The sequence below is a fragment of the Seriola lalandi genome, unplaced genomic scaffold (genome assembly GCF_002814215.2).
Source record: "Seriola lalandi dorsalis isolate HSWRI2012SDOR001 ecotype SW California unplaced genomic scaffold, Sedor1 jcf7180002054111, whole genome shotgun sequence".
Lineage (NCBI taxonomy): Eukaryota > Metazoa > Chordata > Actinopteri > Carangiformes > Carangidae > Seriola > Seriola lalandi.
Window position 1 is genome coordinate 1 of NW_019524664.1, and position 15,147 is coordinate 15,147.

A 15,147-nucleotide genomic window follows, 5' to 3' on the forward strand; every position below is an offset into this window, starting at 1 on the left:
GTGTGTGTGTGTGTGTGTGTGTGTGTGTGTGTGTGTGTGTGTGTGTGTGTGTGTGTGTGTGTGTATGTGTGTGTGTGACTATTTTTGCGGGGTCTGAAAACCAGGGGCGTACTATACGTGCGGAGTCTGTGGTGCTTTGTGCTGGATCCCGCAAATATGAAGGGTTGTTTGAGGGTGAGGTTATGCATTAAATTGTGATGGTTAAGGGAATACAAAATGTCAATTAAAGGTCCCCACAAAGATAGCTGTACAGATGTGTGTGTATGTTCCTTAGCTGAGGAGCTCCAGATATGTGACCGGCACTTTTCCTTTCTGGTTCCCTCTCTCTCCAATCAGCCAATCAGAGTCCATCCCAGGCAGCGTGTAGACTGTGATCAGCTGCAACACACGCACACAGACACTGATTCAACAACCACACCAAAGGTCAACACAGGAGTCAGAGCCAATCAAATGTGACATGATACAAGCTGCTCCAGTTTCAGGGTGGTGATGTGCGGACAGAGCAATCTCTGAAAGTATTGGGAGTATTTGTTAGTGGGTGAGTCTGGAGTCAAATGATGCAACATGACTATTTCCTGTTCACCCTCCTACAGCCACAACAGAGCTGCTAATGTTAACATAGGAGTCTCTGCTAGTTTCAGACCGACACAGATCTTTACACAGCAGATAGACTACACGCCCATCTGAGTTCCCATAAACCCATCAACACGAGGTGTGGTCAGTAGCACTGTTGGTGTACTGTTATCCTGAGGCAGCAAAAAGTGACTGACCAACAAACACCTGGTCTGAAGTCAGTGGTTCAGTACTTCACTGTTATTTCAAGGACGAGTTATCAAGAGAGAAATCTGAGCCAACATCGATGGATGAACAACACACTCACCCTGTAACACACCGTAGAGTGAGCCACAGTGTTTCCTGTTCATCAACTACACAACAGTTCTCCACAGATCCATAATGAGCCCAAAGTTTATTCACACAGAGCTGAGAGCAGAGCACTGGTCAGGAATGGACTGGGCTCATTGGTCAGGACTGAACTCAAATAGACTGTAACTCAGTATGAGTCACTGCATTGTCATAACAGCGACACACCAAGGTGCAGCTCACCTGTCTTTTAAAGGGAATGAAAAAATGCACTGTGATTGGTTTATTGGAATAAATCAGTCAGAACAATAGTAAGGAGCAGCTTCAGGCGACACACACCTCCCTCTCCAAACTAAACCCTTTAACTGTTGTGTGGAAAACTACTGATGAAGTAATCCAGCAGTCCTTCTTGAAGGTTCTGGTTTGGGCCGCTGTGACTCAGGAGGTACAGCAGGTCATCCACTAATGAGGAGGTCGGTGGTTCGATCCCTGAACCCTGAACTGCCTGTGATGGCTGTTCCCTCAGTGTATGAGTGTATGAGTCAGTGTGGCATGTATTGTAAAGTCTTGTCAGGGTTCAAGGTTTTTTTCCTGGGGCTGCTGCTACAGGAAATCATGGTCAGTCATTAAAAAGCGGGTTCATCCTGTTGGCACGATGAAGCGAAGACATTCCTGCTGCCCACAGTAAACAATAGAGATTATAACTTCCTAAACAAACTCTGGTTCCATTTCCTTTGAGTGGGCGGTGACCCGTCAGTGACTTAAAACAAAACAACATCCTCTAATAGAGATATAAACAGAGAAGTGACTCAACAGAAACATCAGATAAACAGATCACATATCACCTTATTAAAACAAGTGGAGCAGGGGGGTGGGGCTACTTTAGCCCCAGTGTGGACTTCCCATCCCACTGATACACAACTTTCTCCCTCTTTTCACTTTTTCACTTTCCCTTTTTTTCATTTGTTTCTGGTGATTTAAAAATCTGAGTTAATCCCCTGGGATTAAACTTTAAAACAACAAAATATGAAAAAGTCTGAGGGTTGAAGTCCAAATGTTGAATTTTTTATAGGCACTGGATGCATTTACTACTCATTTACATGTAGTTTTTGACCGCTAGTGGTGATTTGCCAAGAAAACTCAGCACCCCATCAAAGGCAGTGAAGAAGACTAAGGTGAGCAAACTAAATTATTTTTAAATTTACGTTTTACAACAAAGGAAACACACTCGACGAATTTCTTAAGCTTCAAATATACTCAGTGTTTTGTTGAGGAACTGTAAATATAAATACACTGCTCAAAAAAATTAAAGGAACACTTAAATCACACTTTGGATCTTGATGAACGAATTACTCAAGTTGAAAATCTTTACTGATGTACATTGTATAATTTGTTGAGAACAAAATGACATAATACCAGTCAATGGAAACCAAAATCATCAACCCATTGAGGGCTGGATTCACAATCACACCGAAAAGTAAAAACTGAAATCACAGGCTGATCCAACTTACGTGAATTTCAACAGGTAACACGCAACTCATAATGTGACTTGGTAGTGTATATGGCCCCTGTGTGCTTGTATGCACTCCCGACAACGTCTGGGCATGCTCCTGAGTTGGCGAATGGTGTACTGGGGGATCTCCTAAGAGACCTGGATCTGGGCATCAGTGAGCTCCTGGACAGTCTGTGGCGCTACTTGGCGGCGTCAGATGCACCGATACATAACGTCCCATAGGTGCTCAATTGGATTTAGGTCAGGGGAAGATGAGGGCCAGTCAATGGCATCAATGCCTTTGTTATCCAACTGCCTACACACTCTGGCCACATGTGGCCAGCCTGTGATTTCAGTTTTCCTTCTTGCGTTCTGCACATATGGATGTGCCATCCTGGAGGAGCTTGACTACCTGTGCAACCTGATTAGGCTGCAGGTACCGCCTCATGCTACCAGTAGTGACAAGGACACTAGCAAAACACAAAACTAGAGAAAAATCAGTCAGGAAGGATAAGGAGAGAGCAATTGTCCTTTTTGGGGGTTGTCTTGCTTTTGCCTCTCTATTGCACCTGTTGTCACTTTCATTTGCACCAAAGCAGGTGAAATTGATTCAAATTCACTTGTGCTTCCTAAATGGACAGATTGATATCCCTGAAGTTTAACTGACTTGGTGTTATACTGTGATGATAATTGTTCCCTTAATTTTTTTGAGCAGTGTATTATTTATGTTGAGGCTAAAGAAGGACGTACGCCTGACCTGCAACCTTTTCACCTCTGTTACTCTTTCACTTGCGTCTTAATTCACTGGGAGAACCCAACAGGATGTGAGTGAGAGGACAAGAGGGAACCAAAACCTGGTGAAACACATCTACAGGACTAAATGGACACACATGAAAACCCCTCCCACTGAGGAAAGAACTCCTCCTTTTGCAGAACAACCACAAGTGCTTTAATAGACGGCAGTCTGCTGACTGTGAAACTGACGTGAGTCACATCCTACAGGAGAGATTCATCATCATCAAAACACCAAATGAGGAAATAAGATGTGAAAGAGTGGTGTTCATCCCTCCAGTAGATTTCCGAGAGATGACTGCATTATCTCTGAGAGTGTTCAATTCAATCAGTGAATCTTTATCTGTACAGCTCTGTTCATATACAGCGGGGAAAATAAGTATTGAACACGTCAACATTTTCCTCAGTAAATATATTTTTTAATGGGGCTATTGACATGAAATTGACACCAGATGTCGGTAACAACCCAAGTAACCCACACATACAAAGAAATCAAAACATATATGTCCATAAATTAAGTTATGTGTAATAAAGTGGAATGACACAGGGAAAAGTATTGAACACGCTTGCTGAAATTTATTTAATACTTAGTAGAAAAGCCTTTGTTGGTAATGACAGTTTCAAGATGCCTCCTGTATGGAGAAACTAGTCGCATGCATTGCTCAGGTGTGATTTTGGCCCAGTCTTCCACACAAACTGTCTTTAAATCTTAAAGGTTCCGGGGGCCTCTTCTATGAACTCTGATCTTCAGTTCTTTCCAATTTTCCGATTTTCAATTGGATTCAAGTCGGGTGATTGACTGGGCCATTCTAGCAGCTTTATTTTCTTTCTCTGAAACCAATTGAGAGTTTCCTTGGCTGTGTGTTTGGGATCATTGTTTTGCTGAAATGTCCACCCTCGTTTCATCTTCAGCATCCTGGTAGATGGCAGCAGATTCTTATCGAGAATGTCTTGGTACATTTCTCCATTCATCCTTCCTTCAATTATATGAAGACTGCAAGTACCATATGTTGAAAAGCAGCCCCACACCATGATGTTCCCACCTCCAAACTTCACTGTTGGTATAATGTTTTTGGGGTGATGTGCAGTGCCATTTCTCCTCCAAACATGGTGTGTGCTATGACATCCAAAGAGTTCAATTTTGGTCTCATCTGACCAGACTATATTCCCCCAGTATTTCATAGGCTTGTCCAAATGTTGTACATCAAACTTTAAACGAGCTTCAACATGCTTTTTCTTCAACAATGGAGTCTTGCACGGTGAGCATGCAGAGAGGCCATGGCAGTTGAGTGCATTACTTATTGTTTTCTTTGAAACAAATGTACCTGCTAACCCCAACAGTGCTCACTAGAACATTCAGAAGTTTAGAAATATGTCTGTAACCAATGCCATCAGTATGTTTTGCAACAATAAGGTTGCGAAAGTCTTGAGAGAGCTCTTTGCTTTTACCCATCATGAGATGCCCATTGTGCGACACCTTGGTAATGAGAAACCTTTTTATAGGCCATCAATTAGGACTAAACCAGCTGGTGTTAATTTGCACTGATAGGGGGCAGGATTGCTTTCTAAATACTAACAGATTTCAGCTGGTTTCTTGGCTTTCCATACCTTTTTGCACCTCCTTTTCTTCATGTGTCCAATATTTATTCCCTGTGTCATTTTACTTTATTACACATAACTTAATTTATGGACATATATGTTTTGATTTCCTTGTATGTGTGGATTACTTTGGTTGTTACCAACATCTGGTGACAATTTCATGTCAATAGCCCCATCAGAAATATATTTACTGAGAAAAAATTGGACGCGTTCAATACTTATTTTCCCCGCTGTAGGTCAGTGCAGTTCAAAGAGCTTAACAGTCATTAAAGAGTGAGATCTGTAGTTTATTGTTTACTTCAGTACTTCAGTGACATGAGACACAGAACTTAACTGCTGTTGCCCTAGCAATCAAAACAGAAACAGAAAACAGAAACACCACCGGCACCACCAAATACCATTACAACCTCCCCGATCTCCCTCTTTCTCCTCCGCCATCACCCTCTCTCATCCCCCATCCCTCTCTCTCATCCCCCATCTCCCTCTCTCTCCTCCCCCATCTCTCTCCCACCACCTCTCTCTCTCGTCCCCCACCTCTCTCTCTGCTCCCGTCTCTCTCTCTTGCCCCCATCTCTCTCATCCCCACCTGTCTCTGTCATCCCAGCATTAATTAGCTGTAACTGTCTGCTTCTCTCAGCTGAGTGCAAAACGGTTAGAATCCGCAAATTGCCGCTTGCAGCTATTGTTAGGGTTCAAACCCCAAATTTACCTCTCAGCTATGGGACAATATTTTCTATAAAAAGCCTCTGTGATAATAGCGACTTCCATTATAGATTTTGAGCTAATAAGTCTGATCAGCCTTTGTTGGCTGAGAAGTGTGGAAGTGTGATGTTCACAACCTGTAGCTACAACCTTAAAATGAGAAGAGCTTTTTGTTCATTAAATGTACAACCACTTTCCCATCAAGTGGTCTCCCCACTGAACCTGAAGCATTCATTGAACAGCTGTGGCCTTCTGTCCTTCCTCAGCTACTGATGGACGGTGAAGGTTCTCATGGTCATTTCTCTACAGAAGAGTCACCACTCTGTTTGTCAATGGTGGAATTCCAAACACACATAGGCAATCGTACAGTGGTGTCTTTTCACCACAAACAATCTTTGTCAGGATACAGACACCAGCTGCGGAGACCACACTAAGAGAACACACAAACCTGAGAACACACTAACCTGAGAACACACTAACCTGAGAACACACTCACCCGAGAACACACCAACCTGTCATTTTAGTTGTTACTGAATTAAAGTCAGACTATGTCATTTTTGCTGAACAGTGGCAGCAGCACCTGAAGCCACATGAGCGTGGAAAGGAAGCAGGGTGAACAGCTCACATAGAGAAAGCAAAGCCTGTCGATAACTCGTGAAACAAACATAAAATCATCTCAATACAAACCAGCAATTGCACAGTCCACATATGACCAGTCAGCATACAGCTACGAAGGATGAAAAATGACAAGTATAAAATTATAAATAATTAAATAAATAAATGCTGAAATAAATACATTTCTGCATTTATTTATTTCTGTATTTCTACATTTATCTATGCATATGCACAATGAAATTAGACTGGAAACATGATGCAGATGGGGCGGCTGTGGCTCAAGAGGTAAAGCCGGTCGTCCACTAATTAGAAGGTCGGTGGTTTGATCCCGGCTTCTCCAGGCCGGCTCCAAGATACTGAACCCCACATTGCCCCTGATGGCTGTTTTATCAGTGTGTGAGTGTGGTGAGTGAATGGGTGAATTTGGCAAGTACTATAAAGCGCTTTGAAACGTGCTAAATAAGTGCAAGTCTATTTACCATCTGGATCATGGTTCAGAGAGTGGGTTTCTATTCTAAGCAAAGAGATTGTCACATGATCTTTTTGCCTGATCACCGTCCTCTAGTCTGTACCATTACCAAGCTGCTGTTAAAATCCAGATTTTATAACCACAACGTTGTCTGATCACTCAGAGAGAAAGTTAGAGGCTCATTCACGTCTGTGTCAACTCCTGTGTGGACTGAGTACTTCTATGGCTCTCACTCACAACAGTAGAGGCAGAGGGGCCTCTCTTTGATAGAAAGTGGCCAAGGTTGTTCAAAAGTCACTATAGATTTGTTGCTTTATGAAAAAAATGAGTCTGAGAAGAAACTACATCTAGTGTCAAAGTCACTGAGTTGGCAAGACTGGAAAGGCAAAGCTCCTGTGTATCAGTCAAGGCAGGAGTAGCAAATCCATCCAATTGATCACACCACTATAAGCAATCCAGCTTTAGACTAAGGAAAGACCGCCTGTCTAATTAATATAGGGACACATAAATAAATGTAGAAATACAGATAAGATTTTTTGTTACCAAAATGATTTTACATTGTTACATTGTTTTTTGCATTTATTTATATATTTAATTATATATTTCAGCATTTATTAATCTATTTATTTATACTTTTTTGTAATTTTTCGTCCTTCATATAAGGCTGAATCTGACCACCATGACTAAAAACATATTACACCACAGCAGCTGTGTGTTAAAATGTAGCTGCTGGGAGCTAGCTTTACACTGACTCATTGACTAGCAAGCACTGTAGTCAGAAAAAATTGTCTACACCCAGGAAATAAAACATTAACCTTCAGGGAAAAGGGCAGACACATTAGTTGAATCAGCAAATACCACCAGTGAGACAACAGGTTGACAATGAAAACTCACCTCATCAGCAAGAAGGGAGAGCTCACTGGAGTCAGCAGCATCGTAGTCGTACAGGACTTTGGCCTTGCGGGTTCCTGTAGCTGGCGCCTGAACTTCCTCAATCTTCAGCGTGTCTGTCTCCACAGGGCTGCTGACGCCTTCTGCTGAAGAGCCAGCAGCAGCCATGGAGTGAGTGGAATTCAGAGCAAAAGCATTGGGAAGCCTGAGGGAAGGCAGGCAGGTGTGACTGTCAGAACATACAGAACATACAGACACAAAAAAATAATAGATGACAGGAAGCTGACTATACCATGAGAAACACTTCTTCATTGGAAAGACAGAACTAGGGACTGTGTACAGTCTGTGTGACTGCCTCCAAGCACACCTGCTGTTTTAGTTCACTGTTGTGTAGCATTGCAAATTGTCAAAGGGCTGGACTAATAGACCAGAGGGAGTGGTGATTAATAAACACACTCTCACAATTCATTTCAAAAGTAGAAAATAAAACATGGAAAAAAAATTATTATATGTTAATAATAATAATAAAAATAATAATAAAATCATTGGGAAGGAGGTTGTTATGCAAAGCCATCTGCCACCACAAACAGTTATCACCAAGTGATCATCGAGTTATCACCTGCCTGTCTGATGTGTGTGGGCTTATGCTGCAGCAGCCTGGCATCATTCCACAGGCAACCACACTGTGCGGCTACAGATTTATCATCACATCTGTCCTTCTGCCTTCACACGGCTGCTTTAAATGATGATGATGATTTAAATGATTTTTTTTTTACAGCTGATTTAAATGATGGGTTCACTGTTTCTCAGTCTGTCTTGAAACAAGGTGTCCACAGTGATTAACTGGATTATTAAAAGGGTTGCCAGTGGAGTGACGCTGGGCCAGAAACAGACATGGTTCTAACACTTCTTTTCTAAGGTGCAACATTTAAGACACAATTTCCACCAAAATACCAATAACTGGTTTGCATGCCTTAACTGAATGAACTTTGTGCAAATGTCTGTGCACCATGACCTTTCCGCTGGGTACCATGACAACACCCTGAAAGGCAAAGGTCAGGAAAACACCACAAAAAGACCTTTAGGTAGAAAAGCCAAGTTGGAGCACAGTCCAATTCACAAATTTACGTTTGTATGCAAAGAAGGTAGACATTTTGTAAATGAGTTCCCCTTCAAGTCTTACTGCCACAGTATCCTGTATACGTTGCTGCAAAGCTGATTGAACCACTGTTTGAGCCTAATAATATGTGATCGTTATGATACCTGCTGCAGTGATTTACAGCATTAAAAAGCAAAAGTGTAGGTCAGAGCAGACACACAGAGGGAAAGAAAAACATTAAAAATAAAAGGAAGTATTTGTTGTTACCCAAAATTCCAACGATTATAAAATAAAGATTCATAAATGATACAGTAAAGTCAGTAAATTCTGTGCAACTTTAAATTGAAATGTTCTTAGGTGTGCTTAAACAAACAAGACTCATAAAATACTATTCATTCTAGTATGAACAAAAAGAGCTGGAGCCTAAAACTGCTGATCTCAGGCAGTAACAGAACAGATCATTGTGTGTGCAGTGAGTCAGTTCACTGTGACGTCTTGTTGAGATATGTTGGACAGACCAGGTTTGCGAAATAGGACGTTGCAGTGAGGAATGAGAAGCAGCCACAGTGGCGTGTTAGCTGAAGAGCTGCAGACAGCGGGCACCTACATGTGTATTGTGACGCTGAAAAAAAAGTTCCTGGAATACACAAACTGTTCTGCCAACTGTCCGCACTTGATCAAATCTTTTACAGTGATGAATCACCTAGGCTTGCACGCTTAGAAAACCTAGAACTAGAATTAAAGTAGAGTCAGTATGAAGATGACTGGCAGCCCATGTGACCTCTTGCCTGGTTCTCACCTGCCCAAATCTTTCTGAAGTTCTTGCATATGGAGGTGACACTGCTTATAAAAGGCTGCCTGGGCTTCCACAAACTCGTGCAGACAGCGCAGGTGATTCACCTGATGAAAACAATACAACAGGACTGATTATTTATTTAAACTCATCTCACTCAAGTCAGACTCTGCAGTCTTGAGTGAGATAAGATGAGTAGTCTGTGGAGTTTAAGTACTCATTATGCAATAAGTGGCTCGTTTGATGGTGTTGAATTATACATACATATACTGTATATATGGTGTATTTAGTGTGCAGTATAAAATAGGTGTACAACATAAAAGTGAATAAAGTTGTTGATGAGGTTAGAAACATGATGTCCCTGCCTGTATGAGCTGAAAGTAAGCATGTTGTGGCTTACATACATGTGTACTGCTGATGCCCTCCAGAAGTAGCCGTGTGACTTCTGCTTGGCGATCAAACTCTGTTTGTGCCACTCGCAGCTCATGTTCAGCCTGAAACAGGAAGAACAATGAGACACACAGCATTTCTAAATGATATGATACGACAGACTGATAATTGTAAAAATAATCTGATAGGTCAGGTGATGTAATCGTTATGTCACTGAGGAAGTTTCACATGTTTTCAAAGGACACATTTCATCAGAGAAGACTTGAGATGTTTTTTATTACTGAATTATTTATAGACTGCATTGTGTTCGTTGCAGAACAGTGATGAGAGTAAAACCTGAGAGGTCTGGAGTTATAGCTCCATAGAGAATAAAGGTATAAGTACACCTAAAGATTGTCTAACAAATTCTACATGTCTGCTGTTAACTCACTTCATTGTGTTATGACTTACTTTTGTGCGCACCACACTGACACCGGCACAAACACTGTAGTTATTAGAAGTGGTCAGAAAACAGATGGTGAAAGAAGTTCACAAGCACATCACTGGTGTACTCACTTTTTCCACTTCCTCACTCCACAGCTGAGAGGACGCAGCAAAAAGAGGAGAAACAAGTTACAAGAAGGATTTCTCATATTGACAACCAGAGCCGAGGATTATTACAACATTATAAAATCTATTGTTTACAATATCCAGCCCTGAGTATTAAAATGTAATGTTTGAGATGCTGTTAATTTAGGATCATAATATTCAGAGCTGGATGTTCTTGAAGAGGTTAAATACATGAAGCAGTGCAGAGTGTCCCTGTTAAAGAAAGAAATACAACAACAAAGACAACATGAGAACAGGAGAACAGGAGAATATGAGTATAGGAGAATATGAAAACAGGAGAACATGAGAACATGAGAACATGAGATGTTAAATAAAGCAGTGAAGCAGTTAAATACAAGCAGTGAAGAGTGTCCCTGTTAAAGAAAGACAAACAACAGCAAAGACAGAATATGAGAGCATGAGAAGAAGAGAACATGAGAGGTTACATACAAGAAGCAGTGAAGAGTGTCCCTGTTAAACAAAGACAAACAGAAGAAGTACTGAAATGGACTGTGTTTTAGGGCTGGTGTGAAGGTTTCTATTTCTTTCTAATGACCACAAAGGAGCAGAGGAAGCACATGACCACAGCCAGAGAACATTTCATCTGACCGAAACCAACTCCCAAATACATCCTGGTACTATACTCATGTTTCAACTACAGTAAAAACACTGTGTGTTTTTGTCTTTAGCTCTGTCACTGTTTAAAATGTGACTCAATCACTCTCTGTGGCAATCCAACCTCTGCCTCCTGGTTTAATGAGACACATCCATTTGGGCATCAGACGCTTCTTATCAATGGTATGCGAACTTTCATCATTGCAGCACAATATCAGCCTTGACACAGAGGTCTGGTATGTACCTCTGAGCTCATTATCACCAGTTACAGAAGGAAACACCTCCCAACTAAACAAAACTGAAGTCCAGATTCATAAATACTTACAAACAGCAACTTCTAAACGTTTAAGTTTTCCCACCCACCCCCATCAACCTCTATTTCTGATTGAACTGTATGTGGATACAACCTGATCATTATCATTACTCCATTTTTTATATATTTATGTCCAGGATTGTCTCCTTACCGCAGAGGCACTGGCAGACAGCACGTAGTTGCGGGGTCTGGTTTCCTGAAAATCTGGAGCCATCTACAGAGACAGTAGAGTTATTTAACAATGATGCACTCAGTGTCTGGCAACCATGCAAACACTGTGTGAGAAACGCAGATAAAATGACCGGAGAACAGAGAAGAAATTAAATCATGATATTGATGAGTTACACACAGAAAACAGAGAGCTGTTTTTTAGTATCAGTGACTGATAATTCACTTGTTCTACATACATCTATTTACAGGTGGTTCACCCTGCCAGTACACCTGTGTCAGGTGTGTCATGCCTGGGGAAGGTGATGCAATACGGCTGTGTGTAACCATCCTCTCAAACACCAGTGAAACTCGTGACTTGTTTGTATAGTTCACTGACCTGACTAATCCTCTGTAAGTGGGACAGTCATTGATATTACTAGTCTTAAGGCTAGTCAGCAGTAGTTCACCATGCACATGCTAACATGCATCATGGCTGTCAACATCATACTGAAATAGTCAGACTTTATTCTGTCCAGCAGTGAAACAAAAATAAGCCTCAAGAAAAGCAGTAGGACTTCAATCATTCATATATCATGGTGAAAGGTTCAATTACGACTTTCTGTGCCAGGGAATCGAACCTGATTAGTGGACGGGCTGCTTTACTGTCTGAGCCACAGCCCGTAATGATGTGAAAAGGATGTCAGATTTAAGTACAAATTTTTTGCTGCTCCCCGTAAAATAATATCATATTATTTTCTAAGGCATTGACGGCAACAGATTAAAAGAAACTGTGGTTTTTCTCAACAGATCTTTGGATTTTGGATTCTTTGTGGATTTATCTTCACTTTCCAGAAATGAAATGGTTGAAGTGAAGGTGAAATGGAAAAATGGTTTTGATTACATTTGATCATATTGTTCTGCTAGCCAGCTGAAGTCCTCATGCATGGAGACCAATGACCTGTCAGCCTGTCAGTCTGTGTTTCACCACATAGACATGCGCTTGACAAGCGAAGTATTAAACTGATTTTGGTATCGGGTTGCATCGAACACATAAGGAGAAACTTAATATACTGTCTTCTGTCTATTCTCAACCATGCTCACACTACAACATTTGAAAAAAACTGAGCATCATACATATTACAGGATGTTAAGATTATCCTGCCAGTGGGAGTAATAAGAGAGCAATGCACCAGCTCGTGTGATCTCATCTAATGGGGAAGCAAATGTAAATAAAACGGGGCCTATGGTGCAACAACTTGATGCAATAAGAAAAAACAAAAGCAGAAGGATCAGACAATGAGACACTGGTCAGCTGTTCTTCAGAGAGAACTGGAGGTGAGATTTTAACTTTTTATTTCTAATATCTGTCAACAGTAATACATTAGCTAACATTAGCCTCAAGCACTAGACTGTTTACCATTGCTTGGAAACACTGTCAGCTGCTCCTGGACTGACGTAAACACAAATAATAAAATAAATAATCCTGATTTTAAATCCTTATCTGGCCCCCCTACAAGCCTACGAGCAGTTGAGGAGGTTTAAGTAGTCACATTACCAGATAATCTGGACCGAATATTGGTCCAAGACCAGATTTGTCCTCTGATTGTAAGAAGGGTGAAACCCCAGTAGTTTGAGCCTGGCTTTCCAGCAGCAATCTATAAAACTATTTAGTGAACCCGTTTTTATTACAGGTACACTTATATATACACAGGTTAACCGTGCCAGGCTGTGTGGTATACCACAGTTACAGAGACTGTTAGTGAATTATTGCTGATTCATAATTCAAATCTATTGTACTTAAATCTCCATTCACAGAAAATAAAGTGAATCTTTTCACCATGTAGCAAATATAAGCATGAAGTCAATGCTCATTGTCAAATAAAGACATTCATGAATAAATTAATCATCACAAACAAAAAACAGAACAATTTGAAGACACAGATGCTTTCAGCAGAGAGTTCATCAAATTGAATTTATAGTTTGTTTTATTATTTGTATTTCAATGGACCATCAGGTCCTGGTACAGTTGTTCTCACACTGCTAAATAAACCCTGGTTACCAGTTGGTGGAATAAGCTACCACCACCAGACACAGCCCAAAGTTTTGCTGAATTTCGTCAGTGACTGGCGTTAATTTCCCATCATGATCTTTGATATGCTACAAGTTTCAGGCTCTCTCTGCACAGATTCAGCTTCAGGTCAAAGATGTTTTTTCAGTCATTAACAGTTTCTTGCCGCCAGGAAATCAATAGCACAGAAAATAAATTCATAGCAAATGTGACGGTAGAAAAACTCAACATGTGAATCAAACTCAAAGTTTTTAAAAATGTCTTTAATACTCACTTCACCCTCGCACTGAAAAGGTTGTGGATACAAACACACTTAGTCAGCACCACCAAAGGTTTTATCACATTATTATGGGAACGTGTTCAGGGAGGGGGTTAAGGGGTTGGAAGGCAATAAAGGACTCACCGCAGCTTTTGCCTCAGCCAACTTGGCCTTCTTCAGACGTGTTTTACAAGCGTCCAGGTCCAGGCGAAGATTCTCCAGCAGACGTCGCTCTTTCTGAAGTACACGAAAATGACACAGTCAGGGAGGTATGGGTACGGCACAATTCACAGCATGATGCCATTAAATAAGGTGATACCAAGCCCATGACAAACAGCAATGGGCTTCCTACGACTAGTAGAAGAACTTGTAAACATCAGTATTTTAAAAGGTTCTGTAAATGAGATTTTAAACAATCACATAGCAGCAAACAACTCTTTGGAGTAATGCCACTCTGAGCAGAGAACTAAGTGACACCCGCCCCAATTTTTGTCGTCTGGTGGGCCGTCACAACATCCATAAAGTCTTTAAAGTTTTTACCGGCTCTGTCAGTGTCAGTAGCGCAGCCAGTCCCAGTGGATCAGTCCAAAACTGAATTTCTGTCTCAGTCTGACCGTGGAGCTGATACTAGTCTGAATTTACTGAGAGGAGAGCCCTACAAGCTGCTAAAGGGTCCAGCTTGACTCAGAACTGTTTTTTCTTCCTTTATTATTCCTCCATGTGTCAGTAACTTGATGGTGCATAATGTTAAATGTTTGTTTTCATTAGTGACATCTACGGTAGCATGCCAGCGTTAGCTGTACTATACTGTACATGTACTTGCTGTTACGCATATTATAAATGTGTTCAGGAAATTTTGTTATCGGTAGCTGGATAACTGCTAGCACTGCTGTGGAGCATTTCATGACAATGCTAGTGTGGGCTAATGGTTGAGTCTTGATTGTTCTGTTGGCTCTCTTGTTCATGGAACATTATTCAGTCAAGCTTCTTGTTGTATGTTTAGTGTCCACTTTCACTGAGCTTCATAATACCTTGCTGACTGAGAAAATGAAGGCAGTGGGGAAGTGGAGGGCGTTGTGGCCGCCGGGAGGCCACAGTGTGGCTGACGAAGCTAGACGAATCTAGTTGCAGCGAGGATGGTTTACGGAACCTTTAACATAATATGGGTTCTGTTATACAGTGGGGCAAAAAAGTATTTAGTCAGCCACCAATTGTGCAAGTTCTACCACTTAAAAAGATGAGAGAGGCCTGTAATTTTCATCATAGGTACACTTCAACTATGAGAGACAGAATGGGGGGAAAGAATCCAGGAAATCACATTGTAGGATTTTTAATGAATTAATTGGTAAATTCCTCTGTAAAATAAGTATTTGGTCACCTACAAACAAGCAAGATTTCTGGCTCTCACAGACCTGTAATTTCTTCTTTAAGAGGCTCCTCTGTCCTCCACT

The 15,147-nt window shown here is 41.2% G+C and overlaps 1 protein-coding gene across 1 annotated transcript in view; it reads right to left on the bottom strand.

The window, feature by feature from the left end:
- Positions 1 to 13: 13 nt before the first annotated feature.
- Positions 14 to 15,147, bottom strand: part of LOC111652913 (endophilin-B2-like) — a 29,774-nt gene continuing 14,640 nt past the window's right edge. The window contains exons 5-11 of the mRNA XM_023403307.2: positions 13,841 to 13,933; positions 11,371 to 11,433; positions 10,259 to 10,282; positions 9,718 to 9,807; positions 9,320 to 9,420; positions 7,425 to 7,626; positions 14 to 378 (exon numbers count right to left, since the gene is read on the bottom strand). Of these exons, the coding sequence (XP_023259075.1) occupies positions 271 to 378; positions 7,425 to 7,626; positions 9,320 to 9,420; positions 9,718 to 9,807; positions 10,259 to 10,282; positions 11,371 to 11,433; positions 13,841 to 13,933 (681 nt within the window). The 3' untranslated portion in view covers positions 14 to 270. The remainder of the gene's footprint in view (positions 379 to 7,424; positions 7,627 to 9,319; positions 9,421 to 9,717; positions 9,808 to 10,258; positions 10,283 to 11,370; positions 11,434 to 13,840; positions 13,934 to 15,147) is intronic.